The 21,807-nt window shown below is 40.5% G+C and overlaps 1 protein-coding gene across 5 annotated transcripts in view; it reads right to left on the bottom strand.

Moving 5' to 3' along the window:
• Positions 1–21,583, bottom strand: part of ATP6V0A1 (ATPase H+ transporting V0 subunit a1) — a 59,357-nt gene extending 37,774 nt beyond the window's left edge. For 3 of the 5 annotated variants that reach the window (XM_039256794.1, XM_039256796.1, XM_039256797.1), the window contains exons 1-5: positions 21,496–21,583; positions 19,334–19,497; positions 5,073–5,151; positions 3,496–3,593; positions 2,813–2,941 (exon numbers count right to left, since the gene is read on the bottom strand). In XM_039256794.1, coding sequence (XP_039112725.1) covers positions 2,813–2,941; positions 3,496–3,593; positions 5,073–5,151; positions 19,334–19,450 — 423 coding nt within the window. In that variant the 5' untranslated portion in view covers positions 19,451–19,497; positions 21,496–21,583. Of the gene's footprint in view, positions 1–2,812; positions 2,942–3,495; positions 3,594–5,072; positions 5,152–19,333; positions 19,498–20,117; positions 20,152–21,495 lie in introns of those variants that run through there. The other 2 variants (XM_039256798.1, XM_039256795.1) reach the window with 2 other exon arrangements.
• Between the last annotated feature and the right edge of the window lie 224 nt (positions 21,584–21,807).

Here is a 21,807-nt window from a genome sequence, read left to right as displayed (position 1 = left end):
GTTTCTGAGATTTGTGGGTCCCATGTTTCTCTCTCTTGCACTCTTTAAAACGTGCCCTCACGTGCACAGGTGCACTTACTCTGTGAGGTCTTATCGCCTGTCATGGGGGCAACGGCTGAGACTGCTGCGTGGGACCAGCTGGTCAAGGGCCATTGAAAGGGACCTGGCTGAACCTCTGGGCCAGTGACGGGAGGAGGCAAGGCACTGACTGCACTCGGAGAGGAAAGGTAGAGGGGCCCTTGCCAGAAGCCTCCTTATGCGATGGTGAGGACCCGTGTAGGGACATGAGGGGTTGATGACAAGAGCAGCCACAGAGCCTCTCACAGCCCAGGACTTGGGCTCAAAAGTACTTCGAGATTAAAAAACAGAGAGAGAGAGAGAAAAAAATGTTTTGTGTGAGTAAGGGGAAAAACAACCCACCATGGATTTACTGGGCATGAAGGTTGTAAAGACTTCCAGCCTGCCTTCTCAGCATGGGGGTTTCGTGCTTAGACTTATTAATCACAAAGAAAATTCCTAAATCTAGAACTTATGATTTTAACACTTTGGTCATTTTTCCAAGTGATTTCTCTTATTTAGTTTTAATGTTTTGTTTGTAAATAACATTAACAGTTCAAGTAACGGGGCGCCTGGGTGGCCCAGTTGGTTAAGCGTCCAACTTTGGCTCAGGTCATGATCTTGAGGTTTGTGAGTTCGAGCCTCGCATCAGGCTCTCTGCTATCATTGCGGAGCCCGCTTCGGATCATCTCTCTCCCTCTCGCTCTGCCCTTCCCCCGCTTGTGTGCACACATGCACACACTCTCTCAAAAAAGTAATAAACTTAAAAAAAAAATTCAAGTAACTATTGCTCATAAGGGAGTCCATCTGTCAGTCTTTATTCAGAATTTCTCACAGAATGAGTTAGAAAAGGAAGCCTATTCTAGCCCTTAAACTCAGGAGGCTAAGAAAAACATTGTCATACATTTTAGCAACATCCTAGCTATAAACTAAGACTACATCAAAAAGGGAAGGGGGGTGCAAAAGAATTAAATCGCAAATGATGTTAAAAGTACCTGAGCTTTGATTCTGAGGCTAGTTTAAATTGGATCTGTGAGATGGTAGCTTGGACACATTTAGAAAAGCACCTATCTGTGTGAGCCGATGGAGACACTGTGCCCTGGGATGTTTTCTGATATGACTAAGTAATACATTCCTTGAGCACAGGGACCATGCCTTACTCATCCTGTGCCTCACAGAGTAGGTGCTCATTAAATGCTCAGTGGATTAGTGAATATAAATACAATGATGTTTAAGCAGTGAGCAACTGGAATTCCAGATTATTTACTCATTAAAACGATATGGTATATGTGGCCATGCCTGTTGCAAAAGACCTGAAACACTTGAAAAGAGTTAATCACCCCTTCTAATTTGATGAGATATCAGGGACTGGTGAAAGAAGTCCCCATGAGTCTCAAAATTCTCAACTCAGTGAGCAAGCCAAATATTCACACCAAACTGCTCTTGACATACAGCCAGACTCTGATTCTTGGGATGACTAGGCAATTAAATTCATGAGCTTTTCCCCTTTCCCCAACAGACTTTTTTAATTAGCATGGCTTCTCTGAGTCCATCCTTAGTTACTGAAGAATGTATCACATCTTTGGCTGACGTCCTTGAGCCCAGTGGTCCACAAACTAGTGTGCCTCAGAGTCCCCTTGTGAAAACAGACTGCTGGGCCCCACCCTCAGGGTTTCTGATTCATGAAAATCTGGAGTGGGGTCTAATGATCTGCATCCTGACAAGTTCCTAGGTGAGGCTCATGCTGCTGGTTAGACAGCCCCTGCTCCAGTCCTTAAAAGAACGATATTAAAAGTAGAACTGAGAATACATCAGATGCTAACTAAAATGGGCCCTCTATTTTTAAAGAGCTTTGCCAATTTTGTTGCTGTTGAGCAAAGAAAATAAAGAACTTTATGAAAAGCACACTGAAGAGTGGCTGGAACAGTAGCAGAAGTGTCTGATATTGCTAATCTGGTGGCAAAGGCACCTTACTGTAAAAAAAGAGAGTTCCTGATACGTTAGGCCATCAACAAGGCCAAATCCAGGCTGAAAGCTAAGACTCCTCTCCATGTTTAATGAGAAGGAACCCTGCTGAAAGCCTTGCTCCAAAGCCTTTCTGTGGGCTCACCTCAGCAAACTGTCATCTGTCACCTACATTTTTAACCTAGGAACTGATTTATGTTCTTCCCTATAAGGTAGTGTGATTGAGTTTCCATGAAAATCCAGGAATTTCGAAATAGGCATCCTACCAGTATTTCCATACAACATAAAGAGAAACTCTTGAAAAATTAAAGTGTGACTTGTGCTATGTGGATAGTTACAAATGTGCTCATGGTGGATAAGCAAACATAGAGAATAAAATAAAAATAAAAATTTGATGACAGAGTTTTGGAGATTAAACTTTTGTTCTAATTTCGTGTATGGCTGAATGTTTCTTGTTGCTTCAACTTTTACCTTAAGCATTTACTTACCTCAAAATATAATGACAAAATTTCAATCATATATATATATATATACACACAAAACTACTTTAGGGTTCCTTTCCCCATCTTGCGATGAAAAATTGCAGAAAATGCAAAAGCATACAAAACCATGACTGGCTGCGTACTGCATGAGAAATGGAACATAATCTGACATTCCTTCAACTAAAACGGTGCGAAAATGGTATTGCTTTCAAACTAGCAAATTAAAATAATTTTTGGAATAACAGCATGGCACACTTGTGCGGGTGTAATATCGGCTGCTCAAATGCTAAAAGAAACAATAGTCTGACCTCATCGAAAAACTGCTGAGTTTTGCGAAGTATAAATTTTAATTCAGTCAGTTCCAGGAAGTTTCTCTTCAGAGCTTCCTGGTTTGTGTTGATTTCCTTCAGTTCATTTTCAATCTTCTCAAAATTGGCCTACAGAAGAAAATAAATAAATAAAATCAAACTTATTAACTCAGACTAAGCTCAATGTGCTTGATCGGAAAGACAGGTGAATTTATCTATCCCACAGAACTCTTGCCACCCCAATGGCTCAAACATATTTCATGCTTACCCAGAAAATATGCGATTTTACCAGGTCAATTTTCTTTACGCAGTTTTTTTTGCTTAACATCATGTCTTTATCTATAGGTTCTATTACACACTAAGTTGAATTTCTCAGGGGACTTTGGATGAATAAAATAAATACTGAAAAGTCTACTGGTTATTCATTTAGTCTATGAGATGAATAAATTACTAGATAAGTTGATGTTAATCCAATAAGGTTTCAGTAAGGCAATAAACATTTATTTGGTGGCATGTGATACTGTTCAAGATAGTGCTCTATAATAAGTTTTCACAAGAAATTTAGAAGCAAGAGACAAGGTGGATAAGGACAGCAAGAATTCCTCTACTCTCCATCCACACAGGAAAATAATTGCTGCTTTAAGTAAAAAGAAACTTATCTCTTACTCAGAAGAATTGTTTACCTCTAAATCAATCATGTCCCGGGGGAAGGGCACCTCTGGGTTTTCACCAGTATCCATAATTGGGATATTAGCTTTTCTTATCTCTTTCTCAACAAATCCTAAAATGACAGAATCAAAACATTCATGTATAGCATAGGACTAGAATTGCCAGTATTTGAGGAAAAAAAATAAGACCCAAACCTGGCTAAAAAGAGCTTCATTCCCAGAAAGTTACTTTCATATAAAGGAAGCAGAACATGTAAATCCTTCTTTCTCCACGTTCCTCTTCCTCCACTGCACACTCTGTTAACAATCACAGCTACCCCAGAGAGGATTATCATCCCACTGCTGTCTTCCTTCCGTCTTCTGATCTTAAAACTGGACCTCATCTGCTTCAGTTCTCCACCCTCTGCAACTACTGCCCCAGACAGAGCACAATAGTTCTCCTTGTAGAGCAGAGCTACAGAAGAGCGTCATTCAATAGAATATTTGACATTTAGCACACTAGTGAGCAGCTCCAGATCAAAAGGGTCTCATCAAATTTGAAAAACAACCAGATCAGTTTTAACAACACAAAAAAACAAAAAGCATGACATGGAATAAGGCCCCCAAATACCAGGAGAAAAAAGTGACAACTAGTAACTTTTCCAGGGCTGGGACCAAGTTTACCAATCAGCTAAAAAGCCAACATAGTATAGTAGTGAGATCATGGGTTTCAGAGCCAGAGAGAACACCCTGGATTCAAATACTAATTCCAACACAACTGTTTATGTTCCTGGCAAGCACTTAACCTCTCTGATCTTTGGTTTCCTCACTTATTTATTTATTGCTTATTTTTTAAGTAATCTCTACATCCAATGTGGGGCTCAAACTCACCACCCTGAGATCAAGAGTCAGATGCTCTACTGACTGAGCCAACCAGGCTCATTTATTAAATGGCTTCCTCATTTAATAAATGAGGTAATACCCAACTGAAGGAATATTGTGAGGAAATGAATGAAACAAAGTACATGAACTCCTCAACTTTCAACAGTACCCTAATAAATGTGTTAGTTTCTTCCTTCATAAAAAGCTCAAATTAAAAGGTGGCTATGTTGACATCTAAAATAGATGGTGGGGTGCCTGCCTGGCTCAGTCAGTGGAATGTTTGACTCCTGATCTCAGGGTTGTGGGTTCAAGCCCTACCCTGGATGTAGAGATTGCTTAAAAATAAAATCTTTAAAAGTCATAAAAAATAAGTAATATTTTAAAATAAAAAATATATAAAATAAAATAAAAATAGTGGTCTGGGTCCTATCTCTCACACTGCTATAATGCAGTAGCTACAGCAGTAGCTATAAAACCCTTCCAACAAAAAATAACCAGTGTGTTCAGCGTGCAACCTCATCATCTCAAACAAGGTTTCCATTAAGCACCACTTAGCCCTGATACCATAAAATCTACTTGTACATGAAAAATTCATCTTAATATCAGGATCACAAGACTATTCCTCCTTTTTCTCCTGTAGTATTTTCTTATTTTGTTAAGATGACTAGCATCTCGAATTTCAGACAAATGACTCATTATAGGAACATCATACAGGACCAAAAAGCACATACGGAGCTTTCGATCCATTTCTTCACATCTTCTAACTTCATTCACAAATTTCCGCTGGAAAACATTCACATCTGGATTTAACTGCAAAATAAGAACACAATACCAAATATTTTTTAGAAAGTTTTTTTTTAAGGTTTATTTTTGAGAGAGAGAGAGAAAGCACATGCACACTAGCAGGGGAGGGGCAGAGAGAGGGAGACAGAATCCGAAGCAGTCTCCAGACTCTGAGCTGTCAGCACAGAGCACAATATGGGGCTCAAACTCACGAACCATGAGATCATGACCTAAGCCGAAGCTGGACGCTTAAATGACGGAGCTACCCAGGCACCTCCCAGATATTTAAATACTGCATCTATTTCCTCTGCTTCACAAGCAACACATTCTGCAAAGCAAACCTAATTTTGTGTCAGTGTATGATGCAATCATGTGATGCAAAAATAGTCTACTGCCCTACATAACTTGCTTCAGGGCCAATCACACCAACTGAAGATAAAAACCCCTCTCTCACTGTGGCATTGCCTCCATTGGAATGGAGGCAATTAGACAAAGCACTGTGGTGCAAGATGGTCTTCCCAGGTCAGTCTCAGTGAGCTCCCCCAACCAAAAACCTGAGCAATGATGTAACAGAAGCTCTGCTCAGTTTTCTTTCTCATCCTCCCAATCAGGAGAGACAGAAGGCAAACATCTTTTATTCTTCTGTCCCAGGACCTTCGCTTCCTAGGAAACAGGCTGGTTTATTCATTCATATATCACAACTAATTTTCAAAGCAATGTGACAGATATTCTGGGAAATGCAAACAAGTTCCTACTTACTAAGAAGCCTTTACTAAGCCAATCTAGTAAAGAAAAAATAAACACAACCAATTAGGATAGCATGTGATAAATTCTATAAAAGTAATACAAATAAAGAACTATAACTACTCACTCAACATTTATGGAGCACCATCTATACGGCACTGTATTTAGGCACTGGTATCAATACAAAAGGATATGTCTGAGCTTTGAGGAGCTATCAGATCCATGGACGAGACAGACACAAACTAATAAATGCAATTTGTTGTGATAAATGTTATTTTAAAAAAGTAAATATTGTTGTCAGTTTCTTATACAGTTAAACCTACCTACATTATAACTAAGCATTCCACTGCTAGGTATTTGCTTAAGGCAAATAAAAACATGTCTACAGAGACTTGTACAAGAATGTTTACAGCAGCTTTATTTACAATAGCCCTAAACTGGCAATGTTCCAAATATCTAACAAAAGAAGAATGGATGAAGATGTTATGGTGTATTGGAATACTACTCACCAAAAAAAAAAAAGCAACTACAGATACACATAAAAACAGATAAATCTCTTGGGACACCTGGGTGGCTCAGTCAGTTAAGCGTCTGACTTCGGCTTGGGTCATAATCTCACAGTTTATGAGTTCTAGCCCCGCATCAGGCTCTGTGCTGACAGCTTGGAGCATGGAGTCGGCTTTGGAATCTGTGTCTCCCCTCTCTCTGCCCCTCACCCACTCGTGTTCTAGCTCTCAAAAATAAATTTAAAAAACATTTAAAAACCCAGATAAATCTCAACATAAGGTTGAGTGAATGAAGTCAGAATAAGACTTTGCAATGTAGGATTCCATTTACATCAAGTTCAAAACTAATCTATGATTGTAGCAATCAAAACAGGGGTTATCTATAGTGGGTGGAGAATGACCAGAAGCAGGCACATAAAGCACATATCTTTCTGGGCTGATGGAAATATTCTATATTTTGACTGGGGTAGTAGTTGCAAAGGTATAAAAATTTACCAAAAATCATCAGATTGTACTCTTAAAGTCTATGCATTTCAGTGAATATAAATTTAACATCCACAAAAAAAAAAAGAAAAAAGAAGTGGGAGGAAGAAAGAAAGAAAGAAGGAAGGAAGGAAAGAAATACATACTTGAACATACACATACTATGAACATACATAGGAGTAACTATGAGGAAAAAATGGGTAAGTGGAATAAAAGAACAAAGGATACACCTCTGGGACTCTGGGAGATAAGGCAGAGTTCACCAAGCAGAAATAGGCAGAATGAAGCAGAAAGACCTTGGGAAGTGACTGAGAGACATAAAAAAATCAGTATTCAGAGAAGGGGAAAAAATATTCCATAGGCAGAATGGAATCAAGTAATTTTATTTTATTTTTTTATTAAAAAATTTTTTAATGTTTTATTTATTTCTGAGAAAGAGAGAGAGAGACAGCATGAGCAGGGGAGGGTCAGAGAGATAGGGAGACACAGAATCCGAAGCAGGCTCCAGGCTCTGAGATAGCTGTCAGCACAGAGCCTGACGCGGGGCTCGAACCCACGAACCATGAGATCATGACCTGAGCCAAAGTCAGATGCTTAACTGACTGAGCCACCCAGGCCCCCCACAAATAATCTGACTTAAAAAAAAATACTTTTTAAACATTTACTTTTTTGAAGACTAATATTGTGCATGAAGAATAAATTGTAGGAGGGGCACATTGATAATAGAGAAACTATTAAGGACATTATCTGTATTATTATATTGATATTAGAGGGAATCTAAGGCAAAAAGCATTATTAGAGTACAAAAATCATTACAAAATGTTAATAAGAACAATTCCCATTCCCAGGAAGATGCAACAATCCTAAATGTGGATATCTCTAATAAAATGTTTTTTTTCACTGAGTAGGCAGTTATCTTAGCCTTTGATTCAGAAATTTCCACTTCAATAAGTATGACACTAAAGTTAAAGTAGCCACAAGACTCCTGGTAACTTTACTGGTTTCTTTATCTGGAGGCAAAGTTCAACAGTAACCAGTTTCAGGTAAGGCACCCCAAAATATTTGGGCAAGGTATCCTTAAAATATTTCCAAAAGAAATTAACAGAACCACAAGGAGACACTGACAAATCTATGTAAAGGAAATTTTAAATACAATTTTAAATTACTCATATATCATCAAGTCAATTAAATATATATATTTTTAATTTGAGAGAGAGTACTAGCAGGGGGGAGAGAGAGAATCTTAAGCAGGCTCTACACTGACCGAGGAGTCCGACTTGGAGCTCGAACCCACCACTCTGGGATCATGAGATGAACCAAAACCAAGAGTCAGACACTTAAACAACTGAACCACCCAGGTGCCCTGAGTCTACCAAATATTAATAAGGATAGAGAAAATGCGAACCAATAAATGAGAGAGAGAGAGAGACTCTCAAACACACACACTTTTTATCCTAGCATCCAACAGTTTTTTTTTTTTAAGTTTATTTATTTATTTGAGAAAGAGAGAGACAGAGAGAGAATGAACGGGGGAGGGGTAGAGAAAGAGGGAGACAGAGAATCCCCAGCAAGCTCTGCATTCTCAGCACAGGGCCCCACTTGGGGATCAATTTCACAAACTGTGAGATCATGACCTGAGCCAAGATCAAGAGTCAGATGCTTAACCGACAGCCACCCAGGCACCTCTATAGTTCTCTTTTTAAGAATTCATTATGGGGGCTGAGGTTTAAGATAACTGGAAAAAACCATATTTACAACCCAAATAATACCTACACAAGTGGGGCTTAAAAATGTCTAGGCGCCTGGGTGGCTCAGTCGGTTAAGCGTCTGACTTTGGCTTAGGTCATGATCTCACAGTTCATGGGTTTGAGCCCCGCGTTGGACTCTGTACTGACAGCTAGCTCAAAGCTTGGAGACTGCTTCAGATTCTGTATCTCCCTCTCTGTCTGACCCTCCCCCGCTCACACTGTCTCTCTCTCTCTCAGAAATAAATAAAACATTTTTTTAAAATAAAAAAAAAAAAGAATTCTTTATGAAGGGCACCTGGGTCACTCAGTTGGTTAAGCATCCAAATCTTGGTTTTGGCTCAGGTCATGATCTCATGGTTCATGAGTTTGAGCCTTGTGCAGAGCTCAGTGCTGACAGTGCAGAACCTGCTTGGGATTCTCTCTCTCTCTCTCTCTGGCCCTCCCCCATGCTTGCTCTGGCTCTCTCCCTCAAAATAAATAACTTTATGAGACTGACACACTGCCCACTGCACTAAGGAGGCACCTTAAATAAACTTAAAAAAAAAAAAAACTCGGGGCGGCGCCTAGGTAGCTCAGTCAGTTAAGTGTCTGACTTCGACCAAGTCATGATCTCACGGTTCGTGGGTTCAAGCCCCGTGTCATGCTCTGTGCTGACAGCTCACAGCCTGGAGCCTGCTTCAGATTCTGTGTCTCCCTCTCTCTCTGCCCCTCCCCTACTCGTGCTGTTTCTCTCTCTGTCTCAAAAATAAATAAACTATTAAAAAAAAAAAACTTCATTGTGGAAATTGACCACAAGATAGGTCATACAGCAAATTTCAGTAAAGAATTGATATTGGGGTGCCTGGGTGATTCAGTTGGTTGAGCGGCCCAGCTCTTGATTTTGACTCAGGCCACGATTTCATGCTCATGGGATAGAGCCTTTGATTGGGCTCTGCACTGGGTGTGGAGCCTGCTTGAGATTCTCTCTCTCCCCTTCCCTCTACCCCTCCCGTTTGTGCTTTCTCTCAAAAAAAAGAAAAGAAAAGAATCAGCATTATACAATGTCCTATGATAATGCAATTAAAGCAATTAAGTTAGAAGGAAACAATCTGCAAAACTAAAAGGTAACTGATGGAATGGGAGAAGATATTTGCAAATGACATATCAGATATTTGCATATGACATATCAGATAAAGGGTTAGTATCCAAAATCTATAAAGAACTCATCATAATTCAACACCCAAAAACCAAATAATCCAGTGAAGAAATAGGCAAAAGACAGGAACAGACACTTCTCCAAAGAAGACATCCAGATGGCCAAGTGACAAAAGAAAAAATGCTCACCATCACTCATCATCAGAGAAATACAAATCAAAACCACAGTGAGATACCACCTCACACCTGTCAGAATGGTTAACATTAACAACTCAGGCAAGAACAGATGTTGCGGAGGGTGTGGAGAAAGGATCTCTTTTGCACTGCTGGTGGGAATGCAAACTGGTGCAGCCACTCTGGAAAACAGTATGGAGGTTTCTCAAAAAATTTAAAATAGAACTACTCTACAACTCAGCAACTGCACTACTAGCTATTTATCCAAGGGATACAGGTGTGCTGTTTCGAAGGGGCACATGCACCCCAATGTTGACAGCAGCGCTATTGACAATAGCCAAAGTATGGAAAGAATCCAAATGTCCACTGACAGATGACTGAATAAAGAAGATACACAATGGAGTTATTACTCAACAATCAAAAAGAATAAAATCTTGCCATTTGCAACTATGTGGATGGAACTAGAGGGTATTATGCTAAGTGAAATTATTGCGAGAAAGACAAATATTATAGGACTTCATTCATATGAGGAATTTAAAATACAAAACAGATGAATATAAGGGAAGGGAAGCAAAAATAATATAAAAACAGGGAGGGGGACAAAACATAAAACTCTTAAATATAGAGAGCAAGCAGAGGGTTGCTGGAGGGGTTGTGCGAAGGGAGATGGGCTAAGCAGGTAAGGGGCATTAAGAAATCTACTCCTGGGGTGCCTGGGTGGCTTAGTTGGTTAAGCGTCCGACTTTTGTTTAGGTCATGATCTCGCGGTTCGTGGGTTCTAGTCCCGTGTCGGGCTCTGTGCTGACTGCCAGCTCAGAGCCTGGAGCCTATTTCGGAGTCTGTGTCTCCCTCTCTCTCTGACCCTCCCCTGCTCATGCTGTCTGTCTCTCTCTCTCTCCTAGAAATAAATAAAAATATTAAAAAAAAAAATCTAGTCCGGAAGTCATTGTGCACTATATGCTAACTAACTTGGATGTAAATTTAAAAATTAATTAATTAAAATAAATAATTTTCTAGAAAAATATAACTTAACCAAAACTGACAAGGAAAAAACAACAACAGAATAAGCCTATAATCATTAAAGAAATTTCAACAGTTAAAATATATCCATCTAAAAAAATATCAGGTCTAGGGGCGCCTAGCTGGCGCCTAGTGGTGTGGAGTGTGGGACTCTTGACGTTGGGGTCATGAGTTCAAGCAGCACACTGGGCGTAGAGCTTACTTAAAAAATAAGAATAATAATAAATAAGTAATAAAGAAGTAAGAACATCAGGCCTAGAAGGTGTCAAAACAGTTTCTACTAATCTTTAAAAGACTAGATAAGGCCAAATCTTTGGAAAATTATTGCAAAGAGGAAAAACGAAGGAACGTTCCTCAACTAACAAGTAAGATTGGCCAGTTATCAGCTTGATACATGATGAGAATAGTTTGAGAAAGGACAGTTACAAGCCAGTATCACTCATCAATACATTAGTCTCCCCCTTCTTACTCCCGGTTTTAGTTACCTGCAGTCATCTGTAGTCTGGAACCAAGTGATCCTCCTGACATACGGTCAGAAAGCCAATAGTAGCCTAACACTACATGACGACCCTTAGGTCATTCACCTCACTTCATCTCCTCACATGGGCATCTGGTCATCTCACATCCTCACAAGAAGGGTAAGTACAGTAGAAGAAGATATTTTCAGTGAGAGACTACATTCACATAACTTTCATTACAATAATTATAATTGTTCTATTTTATTATTGTTGTTAATCTCTTACAATTGATAAATTGTAAATTTATGATAAATGATAAAGTTATCATATATATGTATATGTGTATACACACACACACACACACACACGATGTACATATCTAGGATTTAGTACTATCTGTGGTTTCAGACACGGTGGGTCTTGGAATGTACCCTCCACAGATAAGCAGGGGACTTTACTGTGTAAGTGAAAAAAATCCTAAAACAATATTAGGAAACTGAATCCCCAAATTCTTTTGAAATACACCTCATGAACCAACTTGACTTTACACAGGCTTGCAAGGAGGATTTTACATTAAAAAAAAAAATCTATACAACTGGCCAATAAGCATATGAAAAGATGCTCCACATAATTGGCCATGAGGGAAATGCAAATCAAAACCACTGTGAGATACCACTTCATAGCCATTAAGATGGCTATAATAAAAAAAATTTTAGATGAAAAATAACAAGTGTTGGTGAGGAAGTGAAGAAATTGGAACCCTCGTATGTTGATGGTGGGAACGTAAAATGGTGTGGCTGCTGTGAAAAGCAGTCTCCTGGAGGCTCCTCAGAAAACTAAACACAGAATTCACACACGACCCCGCGATTCCACGCTTAGGTATACACCAAAAGAAATAAGCAGTCAAACAAATACTCGTACACAAATGCTCACAGCAGCATTACTGACAACAGTCAAAAAGTGGAAAGAACCCCAATGTGTTTATCAACTGATACAGTATATGCATACAATGGAATATCATTCAGTCATAAAAAGGAAAGAGGTCCTAATAGATGCTACAACCTGGATGAATCCTGAAAACAATATGCTACAAAAGGTAACACACTTTATGATTCCAATTACATATAATGTCCAGAACAGGAGAATCCACAGAGACAGAGACAGATTAGGTGGCTGGCCAGGGCGGGGGTGGGGGAAGATGGGGAGTAAATATAATGGGGTACAGGGCTTCTTTTGAGGGTACTGAAATGTTCTGGTTAGATAGTGGATAGTGGCTGCACAACCACTGTGAATACACTGAAAACCAATGAATTGTACACTACAAAATGGTGACTTTTTTTTTGCTTACCTCAATTAAAAAGATCACAGGCAGCAGAGTTAGACAGTCCCAGGGTACAGCGGTGCCTGGGTGGCTCAGCTGGTTGAGTGCCTGACTGCTCAGGTAATGACCTCACAGTTTGTGGGCTTGAGCCCCACGTCAGGTTCTACACTGACAGGGTGGAGCCTGCTTCCAATTCTCTCTCTCCCTCACTCTCTACCCCTCCCCCACAAAATAAACTTAAAAAAAAAAAAAAAAAAAACATTCCGGGGGTACAGATCTGTGTGTCCTGGGTAGACATTTTCATCTATGGCCCGGGGTTCTAGTCTACACAATGAGAACGGCAAGTTCCACCATTCAAAAGTGGTTCTACTTCTCAGGGTTACTGGGAAGAATGCCTACAATAATAATGTAAAATACTCAATATGGCATCAAAAAAATGCAAACTGTCATTGTGACTGCAAGTGTAAGAATAGAGAAGTATGTCAAAGAGAAGGGTGGATGAGGGGACAGATAAGTCACACAAGATTTTTAACAAGCTGAGCAAGGAAAATGTCTTACTCAATCGTCTCTAAAACCCAGAGTGGTGGTATCTTTTCCAGAGAAGATATATAACAACTCTGTCTATCTCTCTTATATTGAAACCACCTACTTTAATATGTTGCACATTTTCAAATGAAAAATAGACCCAGTAAAGAAAGTTTCAGGTACATGCTGAAGCATGGATGAACCTTGAAAACATGCCAAATGAAAGAAGTCAGTCACAAAAGGCTATATATTATACGATTCTATCGACATGAAATGTTGAGAACAGGCAAATCCACAGAAACAATAGATAAGTGGCTGCCGGCGGGTAGAAGTGGAGGAGGTGGATTGGGAGGAAACAAGCAGTGACTGTCAAAGGTGACAGAATTTCTTGTCAGGGTAATGAAGTTCTAAAAGTGACTATGGAGATGGCTGTGTAACTGCATACACTGAAAATCACTGAATTATATACTTCAAATAGACAAATTATATCTCAGTAAAGCTGTTTAAAAAAGACAGGAGGAAAAAAATCTGGATATGTAATTTACCAAATTAATAGATTAACAGAAAAAACAGGATTCCCTCAATAAATGAAGAAAAAGTCATTCAATAAAATTCTACAATCATTTGTGGCAATAACTTCAGAAAATCAGAAATTCAAAGAAATCTGAATGATTTAATAGACTTTTCCAAAAACTTAAGAGTAAGCATCTTATTTAAATTGTGAAATAATGGCTTAGTCGGTTAAGCATCAACTCTTTTTTTTTTTTAATATTTTTAAATTTATTTCCAGGAGAGAGAGAGACAGTGTGAGCAGGGGAGGGTCAGAGAGAGAGGGAGTGACAGACTCTGAAATAGGCTCCAGGCTCTGAGCTGGCAGTCAGCACACAGCCCGACGCGGGGCTCGAACCCACAAACCGTGAGATCGTGACCTAAGCGAAAGTCGGACGCTTAACCAACTAAGCCACCCAGGCGCCCCAAGCATCAACTCTTGATCTCAGCTCAGGTCTTGATCTCAGGGTCATGAGTTCAAGTCCTATGTTGGGTTCCAGGCTGGGTGTGAAGCCTACTTAAAAATAACAAAGAAATAAATAAATAAAATTGTGAAATATTGGGGTGTCTGGCTGGCTCAGTCACAAGAGCATGCAACTCTTGATTCGAGAGTCATAGAATATGACCCCCATGTTGGCTGTAGAGATTACATAAATAAATAAATAGTAAGTAAACTTAGATTCCCCTTAAAGTGAGGAGCATAGACAAGAATGCCATGAGACAGATATATAGCCTTACTTCTTATTAACAAAAACCCCAGGGGTACCTGGGTGGCTTAGTCAGTTAAGGGTCTGACTCTTGGTTTTGGCTCAGGTCATGATCTCATGGTTCATGGGATCAAACCCCACATCAGGCTCTGCACTGAAAACGTGGAGTCTGCTTGGGATTCTCTCTCTTCTCTGACCCTTTCACTCCCCAAAATAAATAAACTTTAAAAAATTTGTTTAAGGCAGTTACTGCTCAGTTGAAAAACCACTTTTCCCAGACTCCCTTACAGCTAGAATATGCCATAATTCTAGTCAACAAAAATGAGGAAACTCTCCTGAGGATTTCGGGGAAAGTTTTTTTTTCTCCTGATAGAAGTACTTCTCCTTTCTCCCTGCACTTCCTTTTTTTTAAATTTTTTAAAAAATGTTTTTATTTATTTCTGAGAGAGAGAGAGATAGCACGAACAGGGGAGGGTCAGAGAGAGAGGGAGATACAGAATCTCAAACAGGCTCCAGGCTGTGAGCTGTCAGCACAGAGCCCGACGTGGGGCTTGAACCCACGAATCATGAGATCATGACCTGAGCCAAAGTCGAACACAACCGACTGAGCCACCCAGGCGCCCCTGCACTTCCTTCTTCTTGCCTAGAATATGGATGCAATGCCTGGAGCTTTGGTGGTCATCTACGAGGACAAAAGCCAAATGGTTGCGGATGGCAAAAAAGAAATATAGAATGATCTTAGGACACTGGTGATAGTGTGAAGCTGGGCTTCATGTCACGTGAGAAAGTACACCCCTATCACTTAGGTTTTCAGTTACACATAGCTGAACACAATCCGAACCAGCATTAGTTTGCTGTTACTTTCCTTCATCACGTTAGTAAAGGTCCTAATGTACATGGCAAAATAAGAAAAAAATAATAATAAAGATCTGAAAGGAAGAAACAGCTTATTCTTCAATAGTGCAGTAAAAAAAGATGATACCAAACATAGCAAAATATTAGCAAGTGGTGAATCTCTATCAGAGTATTCAGCCTTGAAATTTTTCAAAATAAAAATTTAGGGGAAAATACTAATAAGCAAAAAAGAACAATTAACTTTACATGTGACAACATATACCATAAACAAAGGGAAAAGACAGGGGCGCCTGGGTAGCTCTGTCGGTTAAGCGTCTGACTTCAGCTCCAGTCACGATCTCCTAGGCTGTGAGTTCCAGCTTTGCATCGGGCTCTGTGCTGGGCTCTGTGCTGACAGCTCAGAGCCTGGAGCCTGCTTCCTGATTCTGTGTCTCCCTCTCTCTCTGCCCCTCCTCCACTCACACTCTGCTCTCAAAAATGAATAAATGTTAAAAAAAATTGTTTTTAAAAAGGGAAAAGACAAGCCAAGTTATCAGTAAAGGATTAGAAAAAGATTAGCTTCCAAAATACATGAAGAACTTTTACATATTCTTTAAGTCAGTGAGCAAAAGATAAGCAACTCAATAGAAAAACAATAGATGATCTGGACAAGACATTCATGAGAATGAAACCCATTATATCCCATAAACAGATAAAAAGATAACAAGTGTACTAATCAAGAAAATGCAAATTAAAACAACAAAAATCCAGCACTTCACAACCCTAACAGTTAAAGAGGCACACCATACTCAGCAATGCCCTTCTTAGTTATAATCCCTGGAGCACCAGCGAGGCCATGAGATCAATACTCTTTACACATTAACACTTAAACATCATTTGCCTTTCTCATCCTCGCTCTGACGAATATTCAGTGAAGTTTTCCAGAAGCTCATGGGCTACCTCACAACCGGATGCTGCAGAAGCAGAAAGGAGAATCCAGCTGTCTTCTATTAAATTCAGACATTAAAGAGATTTTCAACAATATAAAACCAATGCAGTTCTTCTATTTTGGAAAATAGAGTTATTTTTCAAAAAGATGCTATTTATAACACATAGCAGGTTTATTAATGTGACTTTTTAGATAGATAAGAGTTTTAAGTGTATCTTCACTTTAATTTCCAATATAATAAGTATTGATAGCTATAACCCATATAAAAGCTCGTTAGGATCCTCAATCATGTTTTCAGAGTGTGAAGAGGCCCTTACACCAAAAATTTGGAGAACCACTGCCCTGGACAAACTACCACACATGAATACCGGGAGACGTATACAAGCATCTTCCTTGAAACTCTGTAATAACAAAGAACTGCAATTAACTTAAATGTTCATCAGAAGGAAAAAATTATAAACTGTGTATATTCTTACAATAACTATTGTAATTTAGCAATTTAAAGAAATGAACTAGTGCTACCTGTAATAGGTGGTTCAAATCTCACAAATAATGAATTTAAAAAGCACAGTGCTGACATACAATATGCCATGTGTGTAGTTTTAAAACATGCGGGGCGCCTGGGTGGCTTAGTCGGTTAAGCGTCCGACTTTCGCTTAGGTCATGATCTCGCGGTTCGTGGGTTCAAGACCCGTGTCGGGCTCTGTGCTGACTGCCAGCTCAGAGCCTGGAGCCTTTTTCAGAGTCTGTGTCTCCCTCTCTCTCTGACCCTCCCCTGCTCACGCTGTCTCTCGCTCTCTCTCTCCTAGAAATAAATAAAAATATTAAAAAAAAATGCAAAATCATTCTAGTATATATTATTATTTAGTGATACATATATACATAGAAAAGTAAAAGATAAAAATACACAGGAATGATAAAAGCAAAAACTGGGGCATGTGGCTGGCTCAGTTGGTAAAGAATGTGACTCTTGGAATCATGAGTTCAAGCCCCACGTTGGGCATAGGCTTACTTAAAAAAAAAAAGGCAAAAATCATTGCAGAGGTTACTTGTGGGGAGGTGGGGGGGAAAATAGCATGGAGGAAGGATACACAGGAGCCTTCAATTACGTGTAAAATGTTGATCTCTTAAGTAGATAGTAGAAATGGAAGTACTCATTATACTATTCTCTATAATTTTTTTGTATGATTACAACACATCATAAGTAAAAAATTAAGAATGCTGAATAGAGGGGCGCAGGGGTGGCTCAGTCAGTTAAGCGTCCAACTCTGGGTTTTGGCTCAGGTCATGATCTCATGGTTCATGAATTTAAGCCCCGTGTCAGGTTCTGCACTGATAGCCTGAGATGCTCTCTCCCTTATACTCTCTGCCCCTCCCTCCCTCTCGCTCAAAAAAAAAAAAAAAAAAAAAAAGTACTGAATAGATACATGGGTGTTAGGATGGGAGAGACACCAAAGGACCAAATGAAGGATTGCAAATTAAGTGTGACTTAGGTTTGACTTAAGTCTCAAATCTAGAAAACTGGAAGACTATCAAGGTATTAGCTCAAACTTAGGAAGTCAGGATGAAGACATAGTTTAGGAGAAGGTAACGTGCTCGGATTTAGACAGGCTACCATGAAAAGCAGAGATGACAAAATTCTTAGAGAGTTGTAAATTTAGGGATGGTGTTTGGGAGCTGTCAGTGCCAGAGATACAGATTTGGGGCTCACTAAAGAAAGTAGAAAGATTTGAAAACAGATGAGATCAAAAAAGGTGATAAAGGAAGATGTGGCTATGGAGAAGCTTTTCCAGAGGGAGCAGAGGAGAGAGCTTGGGGGAACAATGACACAGAAAGCCAAGGTGGAGAAGATAAGAGAGACTAGTGGTGGGGCTCCTGGGTGGCTCAGTCAGTTAAGCGTCCGACTTCGGCTCAGGTCATGATCTCACGGTTTGTGGGTTAGGGCCCCGTGGTCGGGCTCTGTGCTGACAGCTGGCTCAGAGCCTGGAGCCTGTTTCAGATTCTGTGTCTCCCTCTGTCTCTCTGACCCTCCCCTGCTCATGCTCTCTATCTCAGAAATAAATATTAAAAAATTAAAAAAAAAAAAAAAAAAAAGACTAGTGGAAGATTAATAGTGAGCCCTCAGAATGTTAAGAAAAGGAACCAGAATCAGGTAGGAGAACATTCAAAGAGAGAAGGTATAAAAAGGTTCAAAGAGAATAAAAAATATACTATGTCACTGGACTATACTCGTGTAATTTCAGTGTGCCAATCTCAGGAACTCAATATCGATTAATCCTACCCCTTTCTGACCACTCCTCTTTCATCCATTCATTCCAACAAATGCTGACCGAGTATCCTGTATGTGGACACAAAGGACACAATGATGGTCTTCAGCATCCTAAGATGACAGTAGAAGACAGAGACTAATCAACTACTAACACTACTGAATGTAAAACCACAACTACAGTGAAAGCTATCAGTGAAAGTACATGGAGCTTTGAGCTTCGTAATCAGGGAAATGTTAACCCCTCCTTCCTTTCAACAGGGACTTCTTGAGCAGACTGCAAGCCCCATAGGGCATACTTTTTATACTCTTAGATTGCCGATTTTCTTTAGATATCTTTTCTAAGTGCTCAACATAATGCTTCAAAACAATGGATATTTGGTATATGCTTACTTATATATTTGTATCTGATGCATCAGATTTTGTAATAAACATGACCTATTGAATGGAAGAGCTATGACTTTTTTTTTTTTTTAAATAACCTGCTACGGGTGTTAAAGAGGCCAAAGGCAAAGTGTAAGCCTTGGTGTCCTCCACCTGCATCCCAATCAATTACCTTGAACCGGTGTAGGATTATTTGCAAAGGGGGATCTAGTAAAATTATGGAAATTTTGGCACAAACATTCTCACCTCTAGACAGACAACACAAAATATACTCTCTACCAACAGTAATCTAGTGCTATACTGTTATTTTTGCAAATAAAACCCAACACATTCATCATACAGCAATTAGCCATGACAAGAAAAACAGAGTTCAGCAGTATTCAAGAAGCAGCCCCACAACTACTTACGTCACGAAACTGAACCTTTCCCAGCTCTCCTAATTCACTAACGCAACAATAAGCAGCTTCTGATTGTAGAAAAAGCTGGGCCAGCGTCATCTCCTCACTTCGGAAAAGCTCCCCCATGGTGGCAGACAGTGCCAGTCAACTGAGTATACGGATTTCTCTCCAACCTAAAGCAAAAAGAGAAAACCACATGATCTCAGACATTACCAAGAGGGCTAAGAGCAAACAACACCGCAGTAAAGCTCTTTTGTTTTGCATTTCATATCTTCTACTCCTCACAGACAGATTTTTAACACCCTGCTTTAAAGGTGGGAAGAAGAAATTGCAAAAGGCTGTTGCTAAATCCTCTCCTGCAGAGTGCCTGATGAAAAGTCACTTCCTTTGCAGTCAACATCAGGATCAAATGACAATATTTGGGGGCACCTCAATACATAAGAAAGTATCCAGCTTAAAAACAGGAACTGGGATTCCCAAACAGCTCTTTAAATACCCTGGACAGGGTATTATGAGTCAGTGATGTTCATACTACCCAACCTGTTTTGGGTTTGTGTCAGGAAATAAACAGAAGAGACCTAGATTACCCTCTCATAAAGGATGTCTCCCTTGAGACTAGTTTTCTACCCTCTACTGCCCATTTCTAACTGCCAGAGTCCTAGCACTATTCTAGAGCTAAGGCTGCCTTAAAGGGTTTAACCTTCCAGCTTCTCAGAAAACACCGTTTTCTCCCTAAGGAATCTAAACACATCAGCATTATCTTAAAAAAAAAAAAAAAAAAAAAGAGGGGCACCTGTCTGGTTCAGTAGGTACAGCATGTGACTCTTGATCTCAGGGTCAAGTGTTCAAGCCCCAAGTTGGGTGTGGAGCCTACTTAAGGAAAAAAAAAACAAAGCCAGCTTGCATATTAAGCTCGATTTCAAGTCCAGCATGACAGGGATACATTGATAATGACAAAGCAGTTTTTATCAACCCACAGAGTATAAGCTGGCCACCTCCTTAGCCTTCCGTTTCTTATCCCCATCCTTCAAGATTAATCACATTCTTCCATCTGTTAAAGCTTCTCATGCAGGAGCCAATAAAGATTTCTTTTAGGGCTGTCTTATCCTCTCCCGGTATGAAAGACAATGGCGCTATCAGTGGTCCTGAAACTGCAATTATTTATTTGCAATCAGCTATTGTAAGGCACAGACTGTACAGTATCTCAACTCAGCAAACCGTACAGTATTTTTAGTATCATGAGGGCATCCATAATGATAGGTGAAACTGGCATCAAAGGAAGAGTTACTGTTCTGCAAGGCTGGAAGACATTTTGAGAAATCTCAATGACAAAACCTTTGTGCATTTGATATTCAAGGCAGCAAAACAACACATTCATAGAAGCAAGGCTTTCTCAAGAGATTACGTAGCTTGACTTTAAAACTGTCTATACCTGAGTCACTCAAAACAGCTGTTATCAACCCTCCCACATCTTCACCTAAACAAGGACAGAATTCACAGCCTCTAAAGCAGGTAAAATTATGCCTGATCAGCATAGTTCAGGGGCTGCCAATAATGAGTTGCCTCCCTGCTTCTGTTCTTTAATGATTACAAGTCTCCCTAGTACATCGCTATCCCACTGAAGCCAAAGAGAAAACTAGGCCAGCGCAATTCAGGGGTGGGACGATGTCACAAAACAAAATATGAAGAAACAGTAATTCTGCACAAGATGAGTACAAATAAAGCGCCCGGCGCCTGCCTCACTATTGTCATCCAGTCCTCGCCTCCTACGATGTATTCAAATTCACCTGCTTCATTTCCTGTCTACCCAGTGAGAAAGCAGGAATTCTCTGAGCCCAGGCACACCTACCTCCAGAAGTGGCGATTAAAAAGGGGGAATCATCAAATTGGGAGCCCCTTTAAGAAGCCCCCTAAATTCTTCTGCCTACCCAATGACCTTCAGTTCCGCCGCCACGCTTTATATGGGGGGAGGGATCAGGGCCTCCAAAGAGGAGTGAACCTCCGATTCCTCTGCCCACAGGAGGGGTGCCCAAAGAGGGGTGAACCCCCATTTCCTCTCAGAGACCTAAGATCCCTGCTAATTCCTTTGACAAGCGAGGAGGCTGTTAGAAGGCAATCCTGTGCCCCTCGGGGCCGCTCCCTGCCGCGCTGTACCTACATCCCCGGCTCACCTTCAGCCGCGGGCCGGGCCGCAGCCAAAGCAGCCGCCCCAGACCAAGCCCGCAGCCTCCGCGGCTCGGGACAGCAGCGCTCGACGTGCGTGCGTCCGCAAAGCCCTGCCCCCGCGTAGCCTCCGGCTCCGCCCCCACGATGACCTCATTGCAGTCAGCCAATGGGGTGGAGCCTCGGTCGGCTGCCGCAGTGCAGAGTTGCGGGGGCGCAGGCAAGACCCTGAGTGGAGACGCCATCTTGTTCGCGGGGCTGTGGCTCCGGGTCCCGGGGGGCTGGGTTGCCTATGGGGACTGCTGGTGCGGGTGCTGGAG

This window comes from Hyaena hyaena, unplaced genomic scaffold (assembly GCF_003009895.1).
Source record: "Hyaena hyaena isolate Hyena2069 unplaced genomic scaffold, ASM300989v1 scaffold_589, whole genome shotgun sequence".
NCBI lineage: Eukaryota > Metazoa > Chordata > Mammalia > Carnivora > Hyaenidae > Hyaena > Hyaena hyaena.
This window is presented reverse-complemented; position numbering and strand designations above follow the sequence as displayed.